Consider the following 24,119-nt stretch of genomic DNA (forward strand, 5'->3'; position numbering starts at 1 on the left):
TTTATGTCCACGAATACCCATTGATTAGCTCCCACTTATAAGTGAGAACATGGCAGTATTTGGTTTTCTGTTCGTGTGTTAATTTGCTTAGGATAATGGCCTCTAGCTGCATCCATGTTGCTGCAAAGGACATGATTTCATTCTTTTTTTATGGCTGCATAATATTCCATGGACCACATTTTCTTTATCCAGTCCACCATTGATGGGTACCTAGGTTGATTTTATATGTCTTTGCTATTGTGAATAGTGCTGTGATGAACATAAGAGTGCGTGTGTCTTTTGGTAAGAACAATTTATTTTCTTTTGAAAGTTTACCCAGTAATGGGATTGCTGTGTCAAATGGTAGTTCTATTTTAAGTTATATGAGAAATTTCCAAACTGCTTTCCATGGTGGCTGAACTATTTACATCCCCACCAACAGTGTGTAAGCCTTCCCTTTTCTCCATAGCCTCCAACATCTGTTATTTCTTGACTTTTTAATAATACCCATTCTCACTGGTGTGAGATGGTATCTGATTGTGGTTTTGATTTGCATTTCTCTAATGATTAGCGATGTTGAACATTTTTATATGTTTCTTGGCCACTTGTATGTCTTCTTTTGGGAAGTGTCTGTTTGTATCTTTTGTCCCTTTTTTTTGCTTGTTCGATTGTTTACATTCCTTATAAATTTTGGATATTAAACCTTTGTCAGATGCGTGGTCGTTCAGTATTTTCTCCCATTCTATAGGTTGTCTGTTGACCCTGTTGATTGTTTTCTTGTGGAAGAGCTCTTTAGTTAGGTCCCACTTGTCAATTTTTGTTTTTGTTACATTTGCTTTTGAGGGCTTAGTCATAAGTTATTTCCCAAGGCACATGTCCAGAACGGTGTTTCCTAGGTTTTTTTCTAGGATTCTTATAATTTTAGGTTTTACATTTAAATCTTTAATCCATCTTGTTAATTTTTGTATATGGTAAAAGGTAGGAGTATAATTTCATTGTTCTGCATATGGCTAGCCAGCTATCCCAGCACTATTTATTAAATAGGAAGACTTTTCCCATTGCTCATTTTTGTTAACTTTATACAAGATCAGGTGGCTGTAGCTGTTGGCTTTATTTCTGGGTTCTCCATTCTGTTCCATTGGTCTGTATGTCTGTTTTGTACTAGTACTGTGCTGTTTTGGTTGCTTACTGTAGCCTTATGGTATAGTTTGAACTCAGGTAATGTGATGCATCACACTTCGTTCTTTTTGCTTGGGATTGCCTTGGCTACTCGGGTTCTTTTTTGGTTCCATATGAATTTCAGAGTAGTTTTTTTCTGGTTCTGTGAAAAATGTTTGTAGCTTTATAGGAATAGTGTTGAATCTGCAGATTGCTTTGAGCAATATGGCCATTTTAATTAGGCCATGTAGTTTACTTACCACAGGCTACTTTGGCCTATAGTTTACTTGTTTTGTTGTGTTTTTGCCAGGTTTTGGTATCAAGGTGATGCTGGCTTCATAAAATGAGTTTAGGGCAGAGTCCCTCCTCGATTTTTTTGATTCTTTCAAACCAGCAGCATGGAATGCTTACCCATTTGTTTGTGTCATATGTGATTTCTTTCAGCAGTGTTTTGTAGTTTTTGTAGAGATCTTTCACCTCCTTGGTATTTGTTTGTTTGTTTTTTCTATGTATTCCTCGGTATTTTGTTGTTGTTGATTCTATTGTAAATGGAATTGTGTTCTTGATTTGGTTCTCAGCTTGAACGTTATTGTTGTATGGAAATGCTACTGATTTTTGTACATTGACTTTGTATCTTGAAACTTTACTGAGTCATTTAATCGGTTGTAGGAGCCCATTTGCAGTCTTTAGGGTTTTCTAGGTATAGAATCACATAGTGAAGAGAGCTAGTTGGACTTCTTTTTTTCCTATTTGGATGCCTTTTATTTCTTTCTCTTGTGCGATTGTTCTGACAAGGACTTCCAGTACTATGTTAAGTGAGAGTGGGCATCCTTGTCTTGCTCTCAAGGGGAATACTTTTAGCTTTTGCCTGTTCAGTATGATTGGCTGTGGGTTTGTCATAGATGGCTCTTATTATTTTGAGGTATGTTCCTTTGATGCCTAGTTTTTTTGAGGGTTTTTATCATAAGGGATGTTGGATTTTATCAAAAGCTTATTCTGTATCTATTGAGATGATCACAGGGTTTTTATTTTTAATTCTGTTTATGTGGTGAATCACATTTATTGATTTGTGTATGTTGAACCAACCTTGCATCACAAGAATGAAGCTTGCTTAATCATGGTGAATTAACTTTTTGGTGTGCTGCTGGATTCGGCTTGCTAGTCGTGTGTTGAAGATTTTTACGTCTATGTTCATCAGGGATATTGGTCTGCAGTTTACTTGTTTTGTTGTGTTTTGCCAGGTTTTGGTATCAAGGTGATGCTGGCTTCATAGAATGAGTTAGGAAGGAGTCCCCCCTCCTTGATTTTTTGGAGTAGGTTCAGGAAGACTGTTACCAGTTTTTCTTTGTATGTCTGGTAGAATTTGTGAATCCGTCTGGTCTAGGGCCTTTTTTGGTTGGTAGGCATTTTATTACTTATTCAATTTTGGAATTTGATATTGGTGTGTTTAGGGTTTCAGTTTCTTTCTAATTCAATCTTGGGGGGTTGTGATTTTCCAGGAATTTATCCGTTTTCTCTAGATTTTTTAGTTTGAGTGTGTACAGGCATTCATAATAGTCTTTGAGGATCTTTTGTATTTCTGTGGAATTGGTTGTAATGTCACTTTTGTCAATTCTGATTGTGCTTATTTGGATCTCCTTTCTTCTTAGTTTATCTATCTGGTGGTCTGTCAATCTCATATAACCTTTCAAAGGACCAACTTTTGGTTTCATTGATTCTTTTAATTTTTAATTCTTGGGGGTGTATAGTAGGTATATATATTTAGGTGGTACATGAGATACTTTGATAGAGGCATACAGTGCATAATAATCATCTCGTGGTAAATGGGGTATCCATCCCCTCAAGCATTTATCCTTTGTTACAAGCAATCCAGTTATATTCTTTTAGTTATTTTAAAATGTACCATTATTATTGACTATAGTCACCCTGTAGTGCTATCAAATACTAGGTCTTACTCATTCTTTCTAACTGCTTTTTATACCTATTATCCGTCACTTCCTACCCCCCTGCCCTCATCCCCTCCACTGCCCTTCTCAGCCTCTGGTAACCATCCTTCTCTCTGTCTCCATGAGTTCAATTGTTTTGATTTTTAGCTCTCACAAATAAGTGAGAACATACAATGTTTATCTTTCTATGTCTGGCTTATTTCACTTAACATAATGACCTCCAGTTCCATCCATGTTGTAAATGACAGGATCTCAATCTTTTTATGGCTGAATAGTACTCCATGATGTATATGTATGATATTTTCTTTATCTATACGTTCATCTGTTGATGGACACTTATGGTGATGTTGAGAACTTTTTCATATGCCTCTTTGCCAGTTATATGTTTTCTTTTGAGAAATGTCTAGTCAGATCTTTTGCCCATTTAAAAAATCAGATTATTAGATTTTTTTTCCTGTAGAGTTGTTTGAGCTCCTTGTATGTTCTGGTTATTAATCCCTTGTCAGATGGGTAGGCTGCAAATATTTTCTTCCATTCTGAGAGTCGTCTCTTTGTTGATTGTTTCCTTTGTTGTGCAAAAGCTTTTTAACTTGATGCGATCCTATTTGTCCATTTTTGCTTTGGTTGCCTGTGCTTGTGGGGTGTTATTCAATAGATTTTCTCCCAGACCAATGCTCTGGAGGGTTTTCCAAGTGTTTTCTTGTAGTAGTTTCAGAGTTTGAGGTCTTCGATTTAAGTCTGTAATCATTTTGGTTGATTTTTGTATAAGGTGAGAGTTAGGGGTCTAGTTCCATTCTTCTGTACATGGGTAACTATCTGGTTTTCCCAGCCCTGTTTATTGAAGAGACTGTCCTTTTCCCATTGCCAATGAGTGTTCTTGGCATCTTTGTTAAAAATGAGTTCACTGTAGGTGTGTGGATTTGTTTCTGGATTCTCTGTTCTGTTCAGTTGGTCTATTTGTATGTTTTTATGCCAGTACATGCTGTTTTGGTTACTGTAGCTCTGTAGTATAATTTGAAGTCAAGTAATAGGATTCCTCAGTTTTGTTCTGTTTTTTTTTTTTTTTTTTTTTTTGCCCAGGATTGCTTTAGCTATTCTATGTCTTCTGTGGTTCCATATAAATTTTAGGATTGTTTTTTCTATTTCCATGAAGAATATTATTGGTATGTTGATAGGGATTGCATTGCCTTGAATCTATAGATTAGTTGGTGTGGACAAGTTAAAAATATTGATTATTTGAGTCCGTTAACATGGAATATCTTTCCTTTTTTTTTTTTTTGGCATCCTCCTCAATTTCTTTCATCAGTGTTTTATAATTTCATTGTATATATCTTTTACTTCTTTGGTTAAGTTACTTCCTATGTATTTAATTTTTTTTTGTGGTTCTTGTAAATGGGATTACTTTTTAAAATTTCTTTTTCAGATTGTTCACTGTTAGCATACTGAAATGCTACTGATTTTCGTATGTTCATTTTGTACCCTGCAACTTTACTGAATGTTTATCAGTCCTAATAGTTTTTTGGTGGAGTCTTTAGGTTTTTCCAAAAATAAGATAATATTGTCTGTAAACAAGGATAATTTGCCTTCTTCCTTTCCAATTTGAATGCCTTTTATTTCTTTCTCTTGTCTGATTGCCCTAGCTAGGACTTTCCAGTACTGTGTTGAATAACAGTGGTGATAGTGGGCATCCTTGTCATGTTCCAGATCATATTGTATGGTTGATGGGTGGAGTATTCTGTAGGTGTCTGTTAGGTCCAGTTGGTCTGTGTCAAATTTAAGTCCAGAATTTGTTAGGTTTTTGCCTCAATGATCTAACGTTGTCATGGGGATGTTGAAGTTTCCCACTACTATTTGTGTGGCTAAGTCTTTTCTTAGGTTTAAAGGTACTTGTTTTGGGTGCTCTAATTTTGAGTATGTATATATTTAGGATAGTTAAGTCTTATTAACTGAATATTTTATCACTCTGTAATGCCCTTGTCTTTTTTTACTGTTGTTGGTTTAAAGTCTGTTTTCTGTGATATAAGAATAGCAACCCCTGCTCTTTTTTGTGTTCCCTTTGCATGATCTTTCTCCAGCTCTTTACTTTGAGCCTATGGGTGTCATTAGATGTGAGATGGGTCTCTTGAAGACAGCGACGGATGGGTCTTGTTTTTCTTATCCAGTGTGCCACTCTGTGTCTTGAGAACTCTGCTGTTAGACTGATGTGGTTCCCTTTGTACATGATCTGACCTTTTTCTCTATTTGTCTTTAAGATTATTTCCTTAGCATTGACTTTCAACAGTCTGGTGATGATATGCCTTGGTGATGTTCATTTTGGATAGTGTCTCACAGGTGCTCTGGATTTCTTATACCTGGATGTCTCTCTCTTTAGCAAGATTAGGGAAATTTTCTTGAATTATTTTCTCAAATATATTTTCCAGGTGGTTTTCTTCTTCTCTGTCTCTTTCAAGAGTGCCAATAATTTGTAGGTTTGGTCAGTTTACATAATCCCACATATTTCTCAAAGACTTTATTCTTTTTTTTTTTTTTTTTGAGAGTCTTGCTGTGTCACCCAGGCTGGAGTGCAATGGCACAATCTTGGCTCACCGCAACCTTTGCCTCCCAGGTTCAAGCGGTTCTTGTGGTTCAGCCTCCCAGGTAGCTGACGTTGCAGGCATGTGCCACCATGCCTGGCTAATTTTTGTGTTTTTAGTAGAGACAGGGTTTTGGCCATGTTTGCCAGGCTGGTCTCAATCTTCTGGCCTCAAGTGATCTGCCCACCTTGGCCTCCGAAAGTGCTGGGATTACAAACATGAGCCAGCACACCTGGCCCGACTTTGTTGGTTTTAAAAATTATTTTTACTGTCCCAGCTACTTGGGAGGCTGAGGCAGGAGAATGGCGTGAACCCAGGAGGCGGAGCTTGCAGTGAGCGGAGATCGAGCCACTGCATTCCAGCCTGGGCGACTGAGCGAGACTCTGTCTCAAAAAAAAAAAAAAAAAAAAAAAATTCTTTTTGCTTTATTTTTGCGTGACTGGGTTTGTTTGAGGGTCTCGTCTCTAAGCTCTGAAATTCTTTCTTCTGTTTGGTTCAGTTTATTGATAAAGCTTTCAGCTGTTTTTGTTTGTTTGTTTTCTAGGCAGAGTCTCGCTCTTTTGTCCAGGCTGAAGTGTAATGGCGTAATCTCGGCTCACTGCAACCTCCGCCTCCCAGGTTCAAGTGATTCTCCTGCCTCAGCCTCCCAAGTAGCTGAGATTACAGGCACACGCCATCACGCCTGGCTAATTTTTGTATTTTTAGTAGACACGGGGTCTCAACATGTTGGCCAGGCAGGTCTCAAACTCCTGACCTCAGGTGATCCACCCACCTTTGCCTCCTGTTTTTAAATTTAAGTTCTTTAGTTCCAGAAGCTCTGATTGATTTTTAAATTTTATTTTATTTTAGTGTCAGGGGTATTTGTTATGTAGGTCAATTGTGTTTTGAGGGGTTTGATGTACAGATTTGTTTTGTTGCCCAGGTAATAAGCATAGTACCCAGTAAGTAGTTTCTCAATCCTCACTGTTCTTCCACTCTCCACTCTCAAGTAGGCCCTGGTGTCAGTTGTTCCCCTCTTTGTGCCCACTGTACTCAGTGTTTAACTCCCATTTATTAGTGAAGAACATGCAGTATTTTGTTTTTGGTTCCTGTGTTTCACTTAGGATAATGGCCTCCAGCTCCATCCATGTTTCTGTAAAGGACATGATGTCACTCTTTTTTATGACTGTGTAGTATTCCATGATGTATATATGCCATATTTTCTTTATTCAGTCTACCGTTAGTGGGCATTTAGGTTGATTCCATGTCTTTGCAATTGCGAGTAGTGCTGCAGTGAACATACATGTGCATATGTCTTTGTTTTGGAACAATTTATATTCTTTTGGGTATATACTAAATAGTGGGATTGTGGGTTGAATGGCAGTTCTGCTTTGGGATCTCTGAGAAATTGCCAAGCTGCTTTCCACAGTGGCTGAACTAATTTACATTCCCACCAGCAGTGTATAAACATTTCCAGTTCTCTGAAGCCTTGCCAGCATCTGTTATTTCTTGACTTTTTAATAATTGCCATTCTGACTGGTGTGAGATGGTATCTCATTATGGTTTTGATTTGCACTTCTCTAATGATAGTGATGTTGAGCGTTTTTTAATATGCTTATTGCCCATATTTAGGTCTTTTGAGAAGTATCTGTTCATGTCCTTTGCCCACTTTTTAATGGGGTTGTTTTTTGCTTGTAAATTTGTTTAAGTTCCTTATAGATTCTGGATATTAGATATTTTTCAGTTACATAGTTTGAAAATATTTTCTTCCATTCTCTAGGGTATCTGATTACTCTGATAGTTTCTTTTGCTGTGCAGAAGCTCCTTAGTTTAATTGGGTCTCATTTGTCAGTTTTTGTTGCAATTGCTTTTGGAGTCTTTGTTATGATATCTTTGCCAGGGCCTATGTCCAGAGTGGTATTTCCTAGGTTATCATTCCAGGGTTTTTATAGTTTTAAGTTTTACCTTTAAGTCTTTACTCCATCTTGAGTTGATTTTTGTATTTATATATGGTGCAAGGAAGGGGTCCAGTTTCAGTCTTCTGCATATGGTTATCCACTTATCCCACCACCATTTATTGAATAGGGAGTCTTTTTCCCATTGCTTGGTTTTGTCAGCTTTGTGAAAGATCAGTTTGTAGGTGTATGGCCTTATTTTTGTGCTCTCTGTTCTGTTCCATTGGTTTGTGTGCCTGTTTTTGTAGAAGTGTCATGCTGTTTTGGTTACTGTAGCCTTGTGGTATAGTTTGAAGTTGGGTAATGTGGTGCTTCCTGCTTTGTTCTTTTTGCTTAGGCTTGCATTCACTATTTGGGCTCTTTTGAGGTTCCGCATGAATTTTAAAATAGTTTTTTCTAATCCTGTGAAGAATGTCATTGGTAGTTTGATAGGAATACCATTGAATCTTTAGATTGCTTTGGGCAGCATGGCCATTGGCCAACAATATTGAGTCTTCCTAGCCATGAACATGGAATGCTTTTCCATTTGTTTGTGTCCTCTGTTTCTTTGAGCAGTGTTTTATAATCTTCATTGTAAAGATAGTAAACCTCTCTAGTTAGCTATATTCCTAGGTTTTTAATTCTTTTTGTGGCTATTGTGAATGGGATTACATTTTTGCTTTGGCTCTCAGTTTGGATGTTGGTGTATAGGAGTGCTACTGATTTTTGTACCTTTGTACTTTGTTCTCATTAGTTTCAAAGAATTTCTTGATTTCTGCCTTAATTTCGTTGTTTACCCAGAAATCAGTCAAGAACAGATTGCTTAATTTTCATGTAATTATACAGTTTTGACTGAGTTTCTTTAGTATTGATTTCTATTTTTACTACACTGTAGTGTGAGAGTGTGCTTTGTATGATTTTTTTTTTAATTTAATGAGGATTGTTTTATGTCCAATTGTGGGTTGAGTTTGAGTATGTGCCTTGTTCAGATGAGAAGAATGTATATTCTCTTGTCTGTGTGGAGTGTTCTGTAAATGTGTTAGGTCTATTTGATCAAGTGTTGAGTTCAGGTCCTGAATGATCTGCCTGTTGTCAGTGAGGCGCTGAAATCTCCCACTATTATTGTGTGTTTGTTTGTGTCTCTTCATAGGTCCCTAAGAACTTGCTTTATGGATCTGGCTGCTCCTGTTTTGGGTGTGTATATATTTAGAATAGTTAGGTCTTGTTGAACTGAGCCCTTTACCATTATATAATGCCCTTTATTTATTTTTTTTTTAATCTTTGTTTAAAGTCTGTTTTGTCTGAAATTAGAATAGCAACCTCTGCTTTTTTCCATTTTCCGTTTGCTTGGTAGATTTTTCTCCATCCTTTTACTTGGAGCTTGTGGGTGCCACTGCATTTGAGATGGGTCTCTTGAAGACAGCATACAATTGGGTCTTGCTTCTTTATCCAGTTTGCCACTCTGTGCCTTTTAATTGGAGCATTTAGTCCATTTACGTTCAAGGTAAGTATTGAGATGTGTGGATTATTTCCTTTTGTCATGTTGCTAGCTGGTTATTATGCAGACTTGTGTGGTGCCTTTATAGTGTTACTAGCCTGTGTACTTGTGTATTTTTATAGTGGCCAGTAACTGTCTTTCCTTTCCATGTTTAGTACTCCCTTCAGGACTTTTTGTAAGGCAGATCTGGTGTAACGAAATCCCTTAGCATTTGCTTTTCTGAAACGGATATTATTTCTTCTTTGCTTATGAAGCTTAGTTTGGCTAGATATGAAGTTCTTGGTTGGAAATTTTTTTCTTTAAGAATACTGAATATATGCTGGTATGGTTTGGCTCTGTGTCCCCACCCAAATCTCATGTTGAATTGTAATCCCCAGTGTTGGAGGTGGGGCCTAGTGGGAGGTGATTGGATCATGGGGTGGTTTCTAATGGTTTAGCACCATCCTCCTAGTGCTGTCTCATGATAGAGTTCTCACGAGATCTGGTTGTTTGACAGTGTGTAAAACAACCAGATCCCCACTTTGTGTTCTCTCTCTCCTGCTGGCCATGTGAAGATATGCTTGCTTCCCCTTTGCCTTCTGCCATGATTGTAAGTGTCCTGAGGCCTCCCCAGAAGCAGAAGCTTGCGCAGCCTGTAGAACCAGAGCCAATTAAACAACTTTTCTTTATAAATAACCCAGTCTCAGGTATGTCTTTTTTTTTTTTTTTTTTTTAATAGAGTCTTGCTCTGTCGCCCAGGCTGGAGTTCAGTGGTGCAATATTGGGGGAATTTCAGCCCCCAATATTTTATGTGGGTCCTTTTCTATTTTCCCTAAGTGTTGGCCAGTCTGAGAAATAAAGGGAAAGAGTACATAAGAGAGAAATTTTAAAGCTGGGTGTCCGGGGGAGACATCACATGTCAGCAGGTTCCGCGATGCCCCCAAAGCTGCAAAACCAGCAAGTTTTTATTAGTGATTTTCAAAAGGGAAGGGAGTGTACGAATAGGGTGTGGGTCACAGAGATCACATGCTTCACAAGGTAATAAAATATCACAAGGCAAATGGAGGCAGGGCGAGATCACAGGACCGGGGCGAAATTAAAATTGTTAATGAAGTTTCAGGCACGCATTGTCATTGATAACATTTTATCAGGAGACAGGGTTTGAGAGCAGATAACCAGTCTGACCAAAATTTGTTAGGCGGGGATTTCCTTGTCCTAATAAGGCTGGGAGCATTACAGGAGACCGGGGCTTATTTCGTCCCTTATCTACAACTGTAAAAGACAGACGTTCCCAAAGCGGCCATTTCAGAGACCTCCCCTTGGGAATGTATTCTCTTTCTCAGGGATGTTCCTTGCTGAGAAAAAGAATTCAGCGATACTTCTCCTATTTGCTTTTGAAAGAAGAGAAATAGGCTCTGTTCCACCCGGCCCACAGGCAGCCAGACTTTAAGGTTACCTCCTTTGTTCCCTGAACATCGCTGTTATCCTCTTCTTTTTTCAAGGTGCCCAGATTTCATATTGTTTAAACAATTTGTGCAGTTAACGCAATCATCACAGGGTCCTGAGGCAACATTCATCCTCAGTTTACGAAGATGACGGGATTAAGAGATTAAAGTAAAGATAGGCATAGGAAATCACAAGAGTATTGATTGGGGAAGTGATAAGTGTCCATGAAATCTTCACAATTTATGTTCAGAGATTGCAGTAAAGACAGGCATAAGAATTTTAAAAGTATTAATTTGGGGAAGTGATAAGTGTCCATGAAATCTTCACAATTTATGTTCAGAGATTGCAGTAAAGACAGGCATAAGAATTTTAAAAGTATTAATTTGGGGAAGTGATAAGTGTCCATGAAATCTTCACAATTTATGTTCAGAGATTGCAGTAAAGACAGGCATAAGAATTTTAAAAGTATTAATTTGGGGAACTAATAAATGTCCATGGAATCTTCACAATTTATGTTCTTCGGCCATGGCTTCAGCTGGTTCTTCCGTTCAGGGTCCCTGACTTCCTGCAACAGTGCAATCTCAGCTCATTGCACAACCACCTCCTGGGCTCAAGTGATTCTCCTACCTCAGTCTCCTGAGTAGCTGGGATTACAGGTGCCCACTACCACACCCAGCTAATTTTTTTTTTCATTTTTAGTAGAGATGGGGTGTCACTGTGTTGGCCAGGCTGGTCTTGAACTCCTGACCTCAAGTGATCTGCCAACCTCAGCCTCCCAAAGTGCTGGGATTACAGGTGTGAGCCACCACACCTAGTCAGTGTGTCTTTATAGCAGTGTGAGAACTAACCAATACATAGGCCCACAATCTCTTCTGGCTTGTAGGTTTTGGGCTCAAAGTACAGCCATTAGCCTGATGGGGTTCCCTTTGTAGGTGACCTACCTGCTCTCTCTGGCTGCCTTTAACATTTTTTCTTTCATTTTGACCTTGGAGAATCAGATGACTGTGTGTCTTGGGATTGGTCTTCTTGTGTAGTATTTTTCAGAGGTTCTCTGCATTTCCTGAATTTGAATGTTGTCCTCTTTAGTGAGGTTGAGGAAATTTTCACGGATAATGTCTTGAAATGTTTTCCAAGTTGCCTGCTTTTTCTCCCTTTCAGGGATGTCAATAAGTCGTAGAGTTGGTCTCTTTACATAATCACATATTTATTGTTTTTTTGTTTTTGTCTGAGTTATTTTGGAGAGCAGGTCTTTGAGCTCTGAAATTCTTTTCTCATCTTGGTTGATTTTGCCATTAAGACTTGTGATTGTTTTCTGAAATTCTTGAAGTGAGTTTTTCAGTTCCTTCAGCTTAGTTTGGTTCTTTCTTAAAATGACCATTTCGTCTTTTATCTCCTGTATTGTTTTATTGTATTTCTTAGAATTTTTTGATTGGGCTTTGACTATTTCCTGAATGTCAGTTATCTTCATTCCTATTCTGAATTCTATTTCTGTCATTTCAGCCAGGTTATGAGTAATTGCTGGGGAACCAATGTAGTTGGAGTTAAGAAGACAGGACAGTCTGGCCTTTTGAGTTTTTTGTACTGGTTCTTTCTCATCCATGTGGGCTGATAGTTCTTCAGTCTCTGAAGTTGCTGTCCTTTGGCTTTTTTTTTTTTTTTTTTTTTTTGCTTTTATCTTCTTGGATGCCCTTGGAGGTTAGATTATGGTATAAGGTGGGTTCAGTCGACTGGTTTTGAGTCTAGTCTGCTCTTGGGTTGTGGAGGAGCCCCCTCTGTTTACTGTCTCTGTGCCTGCATTTCTTTTATTGGATGTTCTGGTCCATGGGGCTCCCTTATGCAAAGGCCATATCCTTGCCAGGTAAGCCCTATTCTGCTGTTCATGTGCTCCCCAGGAATCACAGGGTTGTGCCTGCCTATAGAATTCAGGCAGAAGCGGGACTGCTGGGCTGGAAGCTGTTGCAGGTATGGCCTGTCTGGCTACAAGAGACCAGGCCAGGAGTGGGTGGAGTTGACCACCCTGTCATCTGAGTGTTTCCAGGAAGATGGGAGGCTGTGCTCCTCAACAGATTCAGGCTGAAGTAGGACCACTGGACTGGAAGCTGTAGGAGGTGCAGCTTGCCTAGCTACCAGTAGCAGAGGTGGGTGGGGATGCCCACCCTGCCATCTAGGTACTTTCTAGGATAACGGGAGGCTTGTGCCATCCAGCTGAGTTCCCACAGAGCACAACTATAGGCCAGAAGCTGTCTCGAACTCCTGGGCTTATAGTGATGCCCCCACCTCAGTCTCCTAAAGTTCTGGGATTATAGATGTGAGCTACTGTATCTGGCCTGATTTCTTTTTAAGATGTTTATCTCTTCCTTTATTTCCTGGATTGCCTTAGAAGTTTCTTTGTGTTGATATTCGACCTTGTCTTGGATCTTGTTGAGCTTCCTTTTAGTCCGTGCTTTGAATTCTTTATCTGTCATTTCTGAGTTTCCATTTTGGTTAGGGACCATTGCAGGAGAGCTTGTGTGATCCCTTGGTGGTGTCACTGTATTCAGATTTTTCATGGTGCAGAATCCTTGTGTTGGTTCCTTCTCATCTGGAGACATTGGCGCTTCAATTTTTGTAATTATTTTTGTGCAGGTAGAATTTTTTCCTTCTTTCTCTGTGATATTATTTTTTCTTCCTTCCCTTTCCCCACTCCCTAGGGGGTGTGACTATAGAGAATGCTGGGTAGGGTCTTTTGACTTCTGTAACCATAAGCACTTCTGTTGGCAGGTTTTTAATTGGGATATGCAGTTCTACCTATCAGCCAGTAGATGGCGCTTACGGGTAAGAGCTAGCTGTGGCCAAAGTGGCTGGGTGTACACTTGATCCTTGTTTACTGGGAGATGCTCTCTGTTGCCTCAGGAAGTGGGCTGATTTGTGGAGTAAATAGTGGTCTGTGCTCCCTCCTCAGTCCTGGGGAGGTGTGGGGAGGGGTGGAAGGTGGGCAGGGCTGGACCAAGCAGGTCCACCTACAAGTCCCCCAGTGGCAGGCACAAAAACCAAGGCCAAAGGAGAATCCAGTGGGTGGCCACCAAGCGCCCAGAAGTGTGTCCAGGTGTGGAGCTGAGAAACCTCCTTGACCCCAAGTTCTCTACACATAGATAGGGGCAGCCTAAACTCATAATCCAGGAGAGTGTGTGCTCCAGATGCTTGGAGATATGCCTGGGGCCTGGGCATGGAGCAGAGATAGCCGCCCATGCACCAGGATCTCTGCACAGGAATGGTAGGGTGGCTCAGGCTGCTGTTCCAGATGAGCAGGTGCTCCAAATGCCTGGAGATCTGCCTGGATATGAAGCAGAGATGGGGACCCCCTGCACCTGGATCTCTGCACAGGAAAGGTGGGGCTGTTCAGGCTACTAATCCCAGCAAATGAGTGCTTTGAATGCCTGGAGATCTTCCTGGGCATAGAGCAGAGAGGCCCTGCTGCACCATGATATATACCCAGGAAGGGTGAGGCAGGTCAGGCTGCTGAAGCAGGCAAGTGGGTGCTTTGAATGCCTGGAGATCTCCCTGGGCATGAAGTGGAGAGGACCCACCACGCACTGGAAGGATGGGGTGACTCAGGCTGCTAGTCCATGCAAGCAGGTGCTCCAAATGCTTGGAGATCTGCCTAAGCGTGAAGCAGAAAGGGCCCTACTGCACCATAATCTATGCACAGAAAGGGCGTAGGTTGGTTCAGCCTGCTGATCCTTGCAAAGGGATGCTCTGAATACCTGGAGATCTGCCTGGGTGTGAAGCAGAGAGGGCCCTGCTGCACTATGATCAATGTCCATGAAGGGTAAGGTGGCCCAGGCTGCTGGTCCAGGCAAGTAGGTGCTCCAAATGTCTGGATTTATGCCTGAGGTGGAGTGGAGAGGGCCCTGCTGCGCCACGATCTTAGGAGAGTGTGCTGGGGCACCCAGCAGTGATATACGTAGACTGGTTTCAGGTCATCAAGCTGGCCCTGGCTGCACATCTCATTGTCTGGGAGAAAGTGCAGCTGTAGCAGCTCTCCCCACGCATCCAAGGCTTGCAGTGAGGGAAAGCACAGTTCCAACACCCCAGTTAGCTTCAGGGATTAGGAGCAACAATGTTCTCTTCCTTGGCCTGGGTTGCTCAGATCCCCAGGGAAAAGATGTCACAGAGAGAGGCTCTCTGCCTTTCTTGCATACTGGGGCCTCACTCACTTTTATCAGCCTGTGTTCTCCTTCCCAGGCTCTGGGTGTCGTTTATGATTCCACTGGGTTTCTGTTTTCCTTCCTGAATTAAAGCTTACATAGTCAATTACTTCTTTTCTTTTTTTTGAGACAAGGTCTCACTCTCTTGCCTAGGCCGGAGTGCTGTGGCATGATCACGGCTCACTGCAGCCTCGGCCTCCCAGGCTCGGGTGATTCTCCTGCTTCAGTGTCCCAAGTAGCTAGGACTACAGGTGCGCACCACCATGCCTGGCTGATTTTTTGTTTTTGTTTTTAGAGATAGGATTTTACCGTGTCACCCAGGCTGGTCTTGAACTCCTAAGCAGAAGTGAAGCAATCCACCCACCTCGGCCTCCCCAAGTGCTGGGATTACAGGCTTGAGCCACCATGCCCAGCCCACAGTTGATCTTTATGCACTATCTTGATATTTCCAAGTGGTTGATGCATGCTAAAAGCCTCTAATCAACCATGTTGGGGGAAAAAAGATGCCACATTATCTTTATCATTCACTTTATTTTCTCAGTCACACATATACATACTGTTTTCCTGAAATATTTAAGATTAGTTTGCATACTTCATACTTTTTTTTTTTTTTTTTTCCTGAGACAGTCTCGTTCTCTTGCCCAGGCTGGAGTGCAGTGATGCAATCTTGGCTCACTGCATCCTTAGCCTCCTGAGTAGCTGGTACAATAGGCACCCACCACCAGGCCTGGCAAACTTTTGTATTTTTAGTAGAGACAGGGTTTCACCATGTTGGCCAGGCTGGTCTCGAACTTCTAACCTCAGGTGATCCACCCACTTCAGCCTCCCAAAGTGCTGGGATTACAGGCGTGAACCACCGTGCCTGGCCACCCTTTTACCTCTTAGTACTTCCGTGTTTCTTAAAAACAAAGGTGTTCTTTTATGTTGTTGTTGTTGTTGTTTTGAGACGGAGTTTCGCTCTTGTTGCCCAGGCTGGAGTGCAGTGGCACTATCTCGGTTCACTGCAACCTCCCCGTCCCGGGTTAAAGCTATTCTCCTGCCTCAGCCTCTCTGGTAGCTGGGATTACAGGTACCAGCCATCACGCCCAGCTAAATTTTGTATTTTTAATAGAGACAGGGTTTCACCATGTTGGCCAGGCTGGTCTCGAACTCCTGATCTCAGGTGATCCACCTGCCTCGACCTCCCAAAGTGCTGGGATTACAGGCATGAGCCACCACACCCAGCCTTCTTTATGTATTAATAACTACAGGAAATTGTCACATTTAGGAAATTGATACAGTAATCTACAGTCTATATTCCAATTTTGTGAATCCAGTAATATCTCTTAAAGCATTTACTACCATCCAGTACAGGACCTTTAGTTGCCATATCTCTTGCGTTTCCTTTAAATTGTAATAGTTCTTCAGCCTTTCTCATAACATTGGCATTTTTTGAAGAATATATTTATCCAGTGTTTCTCAGATTAGACTTGTCCATGTCCTTGAGATTAGATTTCAGTTATGGGGTCCCAGCTCAACTTCTTGACAGTAGTGTTGTGTCCTTCCCGGAGTATCATCACATCCAGAGGCACATGATGTCTCTCTTTTCCCCATTAGTGATAATAATTTTGATCTACTCAGTTAAGGGATTGTCCAGTTCTTCACACAGTATAGTTACTTATTTTTTTTTCTTGTAAGTAGTAAGCAGTCTGTGAGGAAAAACTGATGTTTTTTTACTTTTTTCTAATTAATGTCTGTAGGAAATTTAAAAATATACAGGTAAGCTAAAGTTAGGGAAAAATTGTCTTATAAACCTAGCGATAACCACATTTTAGTGTATGTTGGTGCATCTCTCTTCTTTATGTTATAATAATGATTACCAAAAACGACTATACTTTAAATACTGTTTGGTAAATTGCTTCATTTAGCAGTATATTATAAATATTTTTTTCATGTGTCATTAAGTATTACAGTATTTTAATGGCTGCATAGTTTTCCATTGTGTAGCAGTCCCTTGCCTATAGATTATTCTGTGATATTCAGTTTAGCCTCATGTTCCAGGTACAAGAGATCCTTAATGGCTGTCCCCTAGGGATTGGGGAATCTCTTACACCCAAGAGCCTCCAACCATGGAATCTTGATGTCTGTCTTATCCCATTAGCACTGCCATGTTGTTTTTCTGTTCTGCTGTTCCGTACTAATATGCTATGTTCCTTTCTCTGACCATTCCTAGGTCCACAGTAGCACACTTTTGTCAAATATTTAAAACTATTTCTGATTCACTTGGGTTGTTTTCATGCCTTAACTGCTAATACTGTATCCGGATGTTGGTTTTCTTGTTTGTCTTATTGCAAATATAGGCTATTAACAGTTAAGTGAACTTTTATGGGGTAGTCTTTTGAGTAGAGCATCTGGCCAAAATACCTTCATACCCACCAAAAACAAAAACACAAAATATTTGGAGCACAGTTTATCTTTTTATTTGGAACTTCTTTTCTATTACTTGAATTTCTAGTTAACCTATATTCATATTTTGGGTCAGGTATCTTAGGAGATCTCAGTTCTTGTCTATTAGGATTACTTAACAAATTATCTTGAGTGAACTTTCTATACAGGAGATAAAGCATAACCTTTAAATGCATTATTTTATAGATTTTTCTCCCTTTAATATTTAATCATTTGAAAGTCTGTCTTCCCCTACAAGTTGTTTAGTTTCAAGCTGTTTAGGTATATGGAAATATAACCTTTCTGTGTAGATGTGGGACAGTTTACAAATGAATCAGCCCATACTTTCATAGTTTAGTTCGAATGTGACAAAATTATATTTGGAAGACTTAGGTGTAGAATCTCTTTTTATTGACTGAAGGCAAAACAATTTTAACTTAAGTGAATGAAGTAACCGTGTTATTTTTAAACATTTTTTTGAGGCGGAGTCTCACTGTCTCCCAGGCTGGAGTACAGTGGTGCAATCTCGGCTCACTGCAACCTCCGCCTCCCAGGTTCAAGCGATTCTCCTACCTCAGCCTCCCAAGAAGCTGGGATTACAGGCATGTGCCACCACACCCAGGTAATTTTTTGTGTTTTTAATAGAGACGGGGTTTCACCATGTTGGCCAGCTGGTCTCGAACTCCTGACCTCAGGTAATCCACCAGTCTTAGCTTCCCGAAGTGCTAGGATTACAGGCGTGAGCCCCTGTACCTGGCCTATTTTTAAACTATTCTTTACGCTTTGAGAAATAACGTCTGCTATTTTATAGATGATGATGTAATAGTGATACCGTGTCTCTAAAAAAATGTAAAAAATTAGCCGGGCATGGTGGTGCACACCTCAGCTACTCAGAAAGCTGAGGTGGTGGGAGGATTGCTTGACCCCAGGAATTGGAGGCTGCAGTGAGCTGATTGTGCCACGTGCTCCTGCCTGCATAACAGAGCAAGACCTTGTCTCTTAAAAAAAAGGCTGTTGTGATGTTGGTAGTCAAGTTGAAAGATCTTGTCATTTATAACACAGAAGTAAATAAAATATTAAAGCATATATTTGGTATATTTAATGTGAACTTTTCTGTGTGCAAAGTATAGAAAGGTCTTTGAAGCACGTACTAAAAGAATAAACTCGTATCTCTGTCTTTTAGAACTTGTAGTATTTTTATAATATCATATAAGCCTCTCTGTTATACTTCAACATTATTAAATACTATTGACTTTTGGCTAACACAGTGAAACCCCGTCTCTACTAAAAATACAAAAAATTAGCCGGGCGTGGTGGCGGGCACCTGTAGTCCCAGCTACTCAGGAGGCTGAGGCAGGAGAATGGTGTGAACCTGGGAGATGGAGCTTGCAGTGAGCCGAGATCCCGCCACTGCACTCCAGCCTGGGCGACAGAGCAAGACTCCATCTCAAAAAAAAACAAACAAACAAACAAACAAACTATTGACATGTACATTTGTAAATAGTTATGAAAAGTTTATATTCTTTAAGGTATGCTTCGCTATATTTTAAAATATGTAATGGATTTTAATGTCACCTTAATTTTCATGAAATACATGAGTGACAATTTATTTTAAAAGCAGAGAAGGCCAGGTGCAGTGGCTGACGCCTGTAATCCCAGCACTTTGGGAGGCCAAGGCCGGCAGATCACCTGAGGTTAGGAGTTCGAGACCAGCCTGGCCAACATGGTGAAACCCTGTCTCTACTAAAAATATCCAAAATTAGCTGGGTGTGGTGACTTGTGCCTATAATCCCAGCTACTCAGGAGGCTGAGGCAGGAGAATTGCTTGAACCTGGGAGGCGGATGTTGCAGTGAGCTGAGATCATGCCATTGCATGCCAGCCTGGGCAACAAGCAAAACTCTGTCTCAGAAAAAAAAAAAGCAGAGAAAACGTGATTCTTCATGCTTATAGTTTACAAATATTTTAATATTGTTCCTGGTCTGTATTACCTTTTTTTAAGTAATAGTAATAAATTGTATATTTTGATATGTAAAGTAAGTTAAAGATACAACTCCTTTAACTATTAAATTAAAATCTTTTTCTTAGCACTAGGGGGCACCCCTGATTTATAAATTCATGTTATACTTAATCTTGCCTAGAAAGTAGGAATGAAATGAAATTATTTGAAAAATATTTTGCAAACTGAGCGCTACGTTCAGAGAGAATCTGGATTATCAAGCTGGTTTTGTTGTATAGCAGTATAAATATAAATTGATTCTTAATACTATAAGGATAATGAAGCTTATAGAATAAGACAGTTTAGATGGGAGGAAATTGTTTTGTAGTTTATTCATTTTCACGTTGATTTTCTAAGTAGGTGCTGTTAAATAGTTTTAAAACTTCATGATTTTGAATATATTTCTATTTTAAAAATCCTAGCACGATGTTCTGCTCTTAGCAGGTACCTAGGCTGTATCTGAATAAATTAAGATAAATCAAGATGTGACTGATGGCTGCTATCATTAGTAATAATTTTTAAGCATTTCAAAACCAAGGGCATGTTTTACTACATCTAGGAAACAGATCTTAGCCATTCTCATTCATTGTGTTTGCAATTAGGATTTTTGGTGATGCTCAGCAACAATTGCTTCCCAAAGGTATATTTCTAAGGTTTTGTCTTTTTTATTTAAGAGACTCTGTTGAATTTAAGCTTTATGGGGATTAAGTCTAACATCTGCATCATCACTGCGTCATATTAATAGCATATTTACCATGTACCAACACTGTTTTAGGTGCTTTGTGTATATTATCTCATTTCGCTTCACCACAACTCTATGAAGTAGGTACTTATTATCCCTATTTTATAGATGAGAAAACTGAGTACAGAAAAGTTAAAATTTCCTGGGTTTACACAGAGGTAATGTGGTTCCAAAATTTGTGCTTTTAAATCACTATATCCTATATTGCTTCTCCAGAGAAAGGAAACTTAGCATTGAAGTAATTATTATTAACATTTAAAACTCCGCTTTTAAAGTGAATATAGCATAGAGGACCTAATTTATAGACACTTACCATTTATCTTATGAAAAACGTCATAGATCTTTAAAGTTGAAAAGGGATCTTAAAGGTCATTACTGCTGTCATTTTACAAAGAGGAAGAAATTCTGTCCTAGAGAGGTAAAGTTACCTACTCAGTTTATATGGCAAGTTATTTATGGAAAGGTATTAGAACTTCAAGTAAGTACTCTGACTTCTAGTAAAGTGGAAAATCTGTGTTGTGAAAAGAATATTTGACTAGAATTTTGATGGCTTGAAACTTGTTCTTGGCTCCTTATTTACCATCCCGTGTCCTCAGAAGCTCCGTGTTTCTTTGTTATGTGTTTATATCTTCCCTAATTAGTGTTATTGGTAGTTGTGCAAATCAACATAATATATTAAAGATATTTAATAAACTTTAAAGTCCTATACAAATAAACATAGTGTATATTATGTTACAGTAAAGCCACCATGTCCGTGGGTTCTACATCTGGATTCAGACAAATCTGAGTTGAAACTACTTGGGGCAAAAAAAAAAAAAAAGGATGGTTGCATCTGTACTGAACATGTACAGACTTTTCCTTGCTATAATTCCCTAAACAATATAGTATAACAACAATTTACATAGCACTGGCACTGTATTAAGTATTATGAGTAATCTGGAGATGATTTAAAGTATACAAGAGGATGTGTATAGGTGATATGCAAATACTGTACCATTATATAAGGGCCTTAAGCATCGGTGGATTTTGGCATCTATAGTGGATCCTGGGACAAATCCCCTATGAATACTGAGAGATGATTGTATTTTTATGACATGTAGTTCATAATATTTTAAGTATTTGTGATATGTTGGTAATCTAGATCACTAGCTGTGATAAGCTTATTCAGTATTGTTGATTTACGGGTGTCATTTGGATCACTAAAAATTTATTGTGTTGTGGTATGTGTTACTTTGCCACCCGTTTTTTTACACATTTTATTTACTTTAAGAAAGTTGTACATTTGATTTTTTTCCCTCATAATACCCACTTAATGAAAAGTTATGCTTTTGCTTTGCTTATGAAGAACATAACAATAACATCTATTGAATACTGTTTAGTGTTCTGATTGTCTGAAAAGAGCATAGAAGATTGTCCTCAGTTTGGATATAGTGACTGAGCTAAGATAATAAATAGAGTTTAGTGAAGTTGAAATTTTTGTTTCTTGGCATGGTAGTAGGCATAGAGTTGTTTTCTTAAACTTCGAAGAAGACATATGCTTAACTTTTTTATTTTTTATAGGAATAATGTATTTGTGGCCTTGGACATGAGGCAGTCAGTCCTCTGTTGCTGTTAACATAAGGTCAGGGACTGATGAGGAAAGCATGGACCTAATGAACGGGCAGGCAAGCAGTGTCAATATTGCAGCTACTGCTTCTGAGGTAAGATATTTAAGAAGCTTAGGTATAAAGTTTCTTACCTGGCTTTCTAATTTTTCAAGCATTATGTTTGTTCACATACTTAAATCAGAAGTGCATTTAGTGCAGAAGTACATGTGCAGAAGTACACATATTTTAACTTTTACTTTAGTGATTCATATGTTCCCTGTGCATCATAGATATACTTAATCCTTATCTACTTAAGATACTTGAAAAATAATGACAAATAATGGTAACTCATAAAACTCTTTAGTTTTAAAAGAAACAGAATTTCATTTTAGAGTATTTTTACATTACATCATCCTTGAGGGCAATAATGCAAGTAAGGCAAAGAAAGATTCTTTTACTTGGAATCACTAAATTTTGGACACCATCTAGATCCCTTGATTCCACATATATTAGAGGAAACCAAAGAACTGTTAGGCTGGAATGTTGTAAGGGCTTACTCTGCTGATGTAGTTTAGCATTTAAGATGGAGATGTGAAGACTGAACTAGATGCTCACTAGTAATAAATTATGATTGTATTTTTGCCCCAACTTTTTTCTTTTTTTCTTTGTGTATAAATCTGGGGAACTTGCCTGCTTTCCTTAATAACCTTAGCATCTGGCTTCTATATTTCTTATTTTTCTCTTAGTATATTGGCAATGAGAATAATGTTTATGACCCTTTAACACCTTGACCTCAAAGTTCCTTAATAGCCTCAACTCCATTTTGCCCCAGCTAGTTACTTAGGCCTTAATATCACTGAAAATAGTCTAAGTCTATGGTTTCAATTGTTTTTGTTATGTAGATGATTTATTTTTATCTCTAGCCCTGGCTTCTCTTATGAATTTTATTAAGCATTTTTGATGGACCAGATATTTTAATGTCCACAAAATCAAGTTTCTTACTACTGTTCTGCTCCACAACCATAAAGAAAATAGTCCAACCCTTTTCTCTAACTTATGTTAATAGCATCACATTTCCATAGCCATCTAAGTTTAAATCTTTAGACGTGTGGTTTTTTTGTGGGGGTGTTTGAGACAGAGTTTTGCTCTTATCGCCCAGACTGGAGTGCAGTGGCACGATCTTGGCCCACTGCAACCTCTGCCTCCCGGGTTCAAGCAATTCTCCTGCCTCAACCTCCCCAGTAGCTGGGATTACAGGTGCTTGCCACCACGCCTGGCTAATTTTTCTATTTTTAGTAGAGATGGGGTTTCACCTTGTTGGCCAGGCTGGTCTTGAACTCCTGACGTCAGGTGATCCACCTGCCTTGGCCTCCCAAAGTGCTGGGATTATAGATGTGAGCCACTGCATCCGGCCAATGTGTTGTTAATTTTTGCCCACCACAACCATTGTCTCATCATAGCAGAGAGAGTCCACTAGCAAGACAGAAGTTATAATCTTATATAACGTAATCGTGGAAGTGACATCTCCTTTTCCATATTCTGCTGGTTAGAAACAAGTCACAAGTTCTGCCCACACTCAAGGGGAGAGGATCACACAGGGGTGAGAATACCAAGAGATAGAGATCTTTAGCAGCTTTTAGAGCCTGTCCACTGTGCTTTATCTCTGGGATCCAGTACTTTTCTCCTTATTTCTATTACTGTGCTACCATGTTAGTTTGGTCATTTATTATTTCTTGTCTAGATTAGTGCCATGGCCTTTTAGTTGGGTGTTGCACTTATATTTTCTGTTGTTTCTGGTCCTTCAACTGAAATTTAAGATTAGTATTCTTAAAATACAACTCTTAAACTTTATCTTTTCTCAAAACTGTCTGTGGTTCCTCATTGCCTACTAATTAAATTTAAATGCCCACTCAGCCTTTTATTCAAGACTTTCTTCAAAATGGCCCCAAATTTTTGGATTTAACTCCTACTAATCCTCTACTTGAAACTTAACAGTCTAACGAGAGAATACTACATTTGCTGGTGTCTGTATAAACCATTACATTTTCCTTCTTCTGTCATAACTTTGCCTATACCAGTGTTTCTAGCTGGAATTTTTCTTCCCATTCTGGTGTGTCCCCTCCCCATCATTGCACACACAAAAAGTTTTGTCTTTCAAACATATTTCAAATGCTATGCTTTTAATAAAGCCTCTCCTAATCCCTTAAACAGATGGGAGCTTTCCTATTTTTAAAACTGTCACTTAGAAAAATCTCTTTCTATAAATTTTTCCATAAATTTATACATAGCTTTTTTATATTTACAACCACAGGATTATGTTTATATATGTTTGTAATATATATTTGTTTTCTTTGTATATTTATAACCATATTTCTTGAATATGTTATATATATGTATGTATGTGTATATTTTTAACTATATATCCAGAAATACCTGTTCTAGTATCATAGGAAGCAGAATACAAATATTTATTAAATAAAATAGATCATTTTGCTTGTACAAACAATTCTGTTGACTTTACTAAAAGTGAATTAATTACATCAGGCTTCAGAGTAGTATAATTAGCAGTTGTAAAGTAAGAGTGAAAAAGTCTGCCCTTTAAATTGTCCATTTATTGTGGCAAGAAAATAAAATTAAAAATCTGTATTTTCCACCTTCTCTCAAATTATAGATCTAGTAACATCAAAGTAC

General features: G+C 39.0%; 1 protein-coding gene across 7 annotated transcripts in view; it reads left to right on the forward strand.

Moving 5' to 3' along the window:
• Nucleotides 1-24,119, forward strand: part of RALGPS2 (Ral GEF with PH domain and SH3 binding motif 2) — a 204,961-nt gene that overhangs the window by 29,493 nt on the left and 151,349 nt on the right. For all 7 annotated transcript variants that reach the window (XM_055254607.2, XM_055254605.2, XM_063627487.1 and 4 more), the window contains exon 2: nt 21,403-21,542. In XM_055254607.2, coding sequence (XP_055110582.1) covers nt 21,486-21,542 — 57 coding nt within the window. In that variant the 5' untranslated portion in view covers nt 21,403-21,485. The remainder of the gene's footprint in view (nt 1-21,402; nt 21,543-24,119) is intronic.

This window comes from Symphalangus syndactylus, chromosome 12 (assembly GCF_028878055.3).
Source record: "Symphalangus syndactylus isolate Jambi chromosome 12, NHGRI_mSymSyn1-v2.1_pri, whole genome shotgun sequence".
Classification (NCBI taxonomy): Eukaryota; Metazoa; Chordata; class Mammalia; order Primates; family Hylobatidae; genus Symphalangus; species Symphalangus syndactylus.